The sequence below is a fragment of the Sinocyclocheilus anshuiensis genome, unplaced genomic scaffold (assembly GCF_001515605.1).
Source record: "Sinocyclocheilus anshuiensis isolate Anshui unplaced genomic scaffold, SAMN03320099.WGS_v1.1 scaffold447, whole genome shotgun sequence".
NCBI lineage: Eukaryota > Metazoa > Chordata > Actinopteri > Cypriniformes > Cyprinidae > Sinocyclocheilus > Sinocyclocheilus anshuiensis.
The window spans coordinates 1,638,530-1,642,357 of record NW_015552615.1 but is presented as its reverse complement, the minus strand read 5'-3'; the positions used below and the strand labels follow the sequence as shown (position 1 = coordinate 1,642,357).

The window sequence follows — 3,828 nt, the reverse complement described above, 5'->3', positions numbered from 1 at the left end:
TATATATGTGATTTTAAATGACAGTCTTTGTCATTTCAGATGCCAAAATTAATGCAAAAATGGTATTAACCGCAGTGAAAAAAAAAAATGGAGAAACTAGCGTCCGCTAGGCACAAAAAGTTGTAATGGATTTCCATTCAAACTATAAGTACTTTCTAGCTCTCAATTATGAATACCAATAACGTAAACGTTCCTGTTGGACATCACAACACATTTAAAGGCTTTAAAACATCTTATAAACCCCAGAGTTATTTCTTTAACATGGAAAGATAATCTGTGAATTGTTTGATTACATGCAAAGTTAGATGCACTGAATACTGTTGGTTGACCGTATAATTGCGAGGGAAAAACTACAATTTTATCAGAAATCATACGTTACAAAACTTCTTGTGATTCTGCCTTTATTACAAGTTCAATAAACAGTACTGACAGATGAGCAGGACTCTTGCTAGCTTGATATGGTTTAACTCCAGTGCAATACACAGTATTTCAATACAAATACTGTTCCGATTAAGAATACACTTTTTCCAACCGAAAGTAAAAGAATAAACAAGCCTGTAGGAACTGTAGTTGTTACAGAAGAATATTATTTGATTCCATTAGAATTTATTTCAAGTTATGAAATAAATCCCGATAGGAATCCTACATGCATTTCTTTCGGAGAACGGCCAGTGTGTCGCACATAGAAGCGTTTAGAACATTTAAAGGGAATATGATCAGCAATCAAACCTTTTAGTGACGGATCCTTTCGACACGCTTCCGCTAGTTTCGCTGCCCTTCAGCGCTGCTGTGGACGAGGCTGCTGCGGGGTCCATATTCTGAGAGGCCATCGCGTCAGATCTGCGATGGGTTGACAGGAGGAAAAACACTTTGTTAAAACAAGCACATCTAACGTTACACCAGTCAAAGCGGCTTACAACACGGAAAGCTCGTTTGCGTTGTATACTTTGCGTTAGTGAGCTTCATGTCAACATGGCTAAACTAACCGGCGGAAGGAAACTGAATCGAGTGAATGGAAACTGGAGGCTGAAACGAACTGCGTTTTTAAGAACTAACGTTAGCAGAACTGAAATTGCTTCGTTTTCGTCCTCGTGTAGTTAACGGGTTCTCATTCGAATGTGAGGTAAACGGCTATAGGCCTAGTCAAAATATAGCAGCCGGTGATAAGCTAAACAAACCGACGTACATAAAAGCAAGCGTCATATAAAACTAACGATTTAAAACACAGATCTATACCAACTATACCGCTACATAACAATAAAACGTATATAAATCATCCTGATATATATATATATATATATATACATTAAAAGGAGTATTATTTAAATGATTCGTATTATTACCGGCTGTGTTCAGTGCAGTTGACAACACTAACGGATCGCTGTACGAAATGTTTAAATCACATCCCGCCCCGTTTAAACTTAGGTTGCCCAACGGAATTCTCCGCCTTAGTTCAACCAATCAGAAGCACAGATTACGAACAAAGCGAACGCTTAGCAACCAATCAGCACTGATGCTAGGCACAACACTTTGATTCGATTGGGTAATACGGCCAGGTGGGTGTGTTTATAACCGTTGAGTAGTTTGAGTCATTCAGTGCACCAAACGAACTAGTTTGACTAGTTACAAGTTTGCGTATTCATTTAAAAACACCATTTAGCACAAAACTGTTTATTGGTAAATATACTTGCATACATTAATAAACTGTTCTACATTTTCAGTTATAACAGACATTAGGTGAGTGTAACGGGTATGAAATTAATTTAGAAAATAATTTAAATACTTTTAAAATCAGTCAATTACATTTTTAAAATTTCATTAAAAAAAAAAACATTTAAGTTACAAAAGATACTATAAGGTAAAAACCATCACGGCTCGTATAGTTCTGCTGAGCGAGAAGTAGCTTCTTAGTTTTGTTTTGCAATATATGCAATATATTTAAAAAGAGAAATAAGTGGGAAATGAAAATAACTAGATAAACTCCATTTTAAAGCAGATATGACATTTCATAAAATTAATTTGTTTAAAAAAAATAGGACATAGAATCATGGGAAACACAAACACAAACATACAAAATGTCCATTAACCACAGTATTTAAAAAAAAATCATTAAGGCTCTATAGGTGCCTCATTAGATATTCAAGTATTTTAAAAACCAAGTCATGAAGAAAGCACACATTTGTTGCCAGAAAAAAGAAATCAGATCTACACCAGTTTAGACAATAGCGTGTGAAATGAAATGTGGAATTTTGATTTGCCAAGTAAACCCCCAATGCAACAATTTCTGGGCAACTTGATCATAATGCCTGAGTCTACTATGAACATCGCACAAACAAAATAAACAACAAAAAGTTACAGTTATGATAAATTGGTAACACTCAAGAGTGTCTGTGGTCCAAGGACTTGCGTGGCACTATACGGCAAGATCATTTTCTGTTTTCTGTGCTTCCATCGCCTTCTGCATCTTCTCCACCATCCATATTGGCACTAGAAATGATTTCAATTCATCCAGCTTCAAGTCAGGACAGTCCCTAAGATTCAAAGAAAATTTCATGATGCATGTTGTCTGTAAAATTCATTCATCAGTCTTTCATATGTTTTATTTAGTAAGAAAATGTTTATTTACTTGTAGTCTTCACTTCGGGCAAGATCAAGAATATCCTCTTCTATTAGCAGATAGGCCTGAGAAGAGAGAGTTTAAATAAGACGATGACCAATTGTAATTTAATACTTAATTTTTGGGTAATTTATTCCTTTATTAAAGGAGTAATACACCCAAAAATGAAAATTTGCAGAAAAGTCACTCACCCTCAGGCCATTCAACATGTAGATGAGTTTGTTTCTTCATCAGATTTGGAGAAATGTAGCATTGCGTCACTTGCTCAGCAATGGATGCTCTGCAGTGAATGGGGGCCGTCAGAATGAGAGTCCAAACAGCTGATAAAAACATCACAATAATCCACACCACTCCAGTCCTTCCATTAACATCTTGTGAAGCCAAATGCTTGTAGGAAACAAATCCATCATTAAGACGTTTTAACTTTAAACCGTCTCTTCTGGCCGTAATCTATAATAACGCTTCCTCCAGTGCAAAAGTCCTGTTGTCTCCTGTTGTCCTCTCACATCAAAATACACAAAAATATTTATTTAGAACTGTTTTTATTGTAATTGTTGCTTGATCTGTGCATATTTCTCTCCTGATTAAAGGAACACTCCACTATTTTTGAAAATAGGTTAATTTTCCAACTCCCCTGGAGTTAAACAGTTGAGTTTTACCGTTTTCGAATCCATTCAGCCGATCTCCGGGTCTGGCGGTAGCACTTTCAGCTGTAGCTTAGCATAGATCATTGAATCTGATTAGACCGTTAGCATCTCGCTCAAAAATGACCAAAGAGTTTCTATATTTTTCCTATTTAAAACTTGCCTCTTCTGTAGTTACATCGTGTACTAAGACCGACGGAAAATGAAAAGTTGTGATTTTCTAGGCCGATATGGCTAGGAACTATCCTCTCATTCCGGCGTAATAATCAAGCAACTTTGCTGCCGTACCATGGGTGCAGCAGGCGCAATGATATTACACAGTGCCTGAAAATAGTCCCAGCTAGGTAACTTCCAATAAGCCTATTTTCAGACTAATATCATTGCGCCTGCTGCACCCATGGTATGGCAGCAAAGTTCCGTCGGTCTTAGTGCACGATGTAACTACAGAAGAGTCAAGTTTTAAATAGGAAAAATATAGAAACTCTTTGGTCATTTTTGAGCGAGATGCTAACGGTCTAATCAGATTCAATGATCTATGCTAAGCTACAGCTAAAAGTGCTACCGCCA

General features: G+C 36.6%; 3 protein-coding genes across 5 annotated transcripts in view; 1 reads left to right on the top strand and 2 right to left on the bottom strand.

Moving 5' to 3' along the window:
• Positions 1-1,415, bottom strand: part of LOC107666078 (ubiquitin-conjugating enzyme E2 C) — a 3,046-nt gene extending 1,631 nt beyond the window's left edge. Inside the window, exons 1-2 of one of the 2 annotated variants that reach the window (XM_016457183.1) lie at positions 1,344-1,415; positions 730-840 (exon numbers count right to left, since the gene is read on the bottom strand). In XM_016457183.1, coding sequence (XP_016312669.1) covers positions 730-830 — 101 coding nt within the window. In that variant the 5' untranslated portion in view covers positions 831-840; positions 1,344-1,415. Of the gene's footprint in view, positions 1-729; positions 841-986; positions 1,209-1,343 lie in introns of those variants that run through there. The other variant, XM_016457184.1, reaches the window with a different exon arrangement.
• LOC107666076 (E3 ubiquitin-protein ligase RNF182-like) overlaps positions 1-3,828 on the top strand; it is a 20,658-nt gene that overhangs the window by 11,855 nt on the left and 4,975 nt on the right. The gene's annotated exons all lie outside the window — the stretch shown is intronic.
• Positions 2,061-3,828, bottom strand: part of LOC107666075 (deoxynucleotidyltransferase terminal-interacting protein 1-like) — a 5,945-nt gene continuing 4,177 nt past the window's right edge. For both annotated transcript variants that reach the window (XM_016457178.1, XM_016457179.1), the window contains exons 12-13: positions 2,627-2,682; positions 2,061-2,531 (exon numbers count right to left, since the gene is read on the bottom strand). In XM_016457178.1, the coding sequence (XP_016312664.1) occupies positions 2,414-2,531; positions 2,627-2,682 (174 nt within the window). In that variant the 3' untranslated portion in view covers positions 2,061-2,413. The remainder of the gene's footprint in view (positions 2,532-2,626; positions 2,683-3,828) is intronic.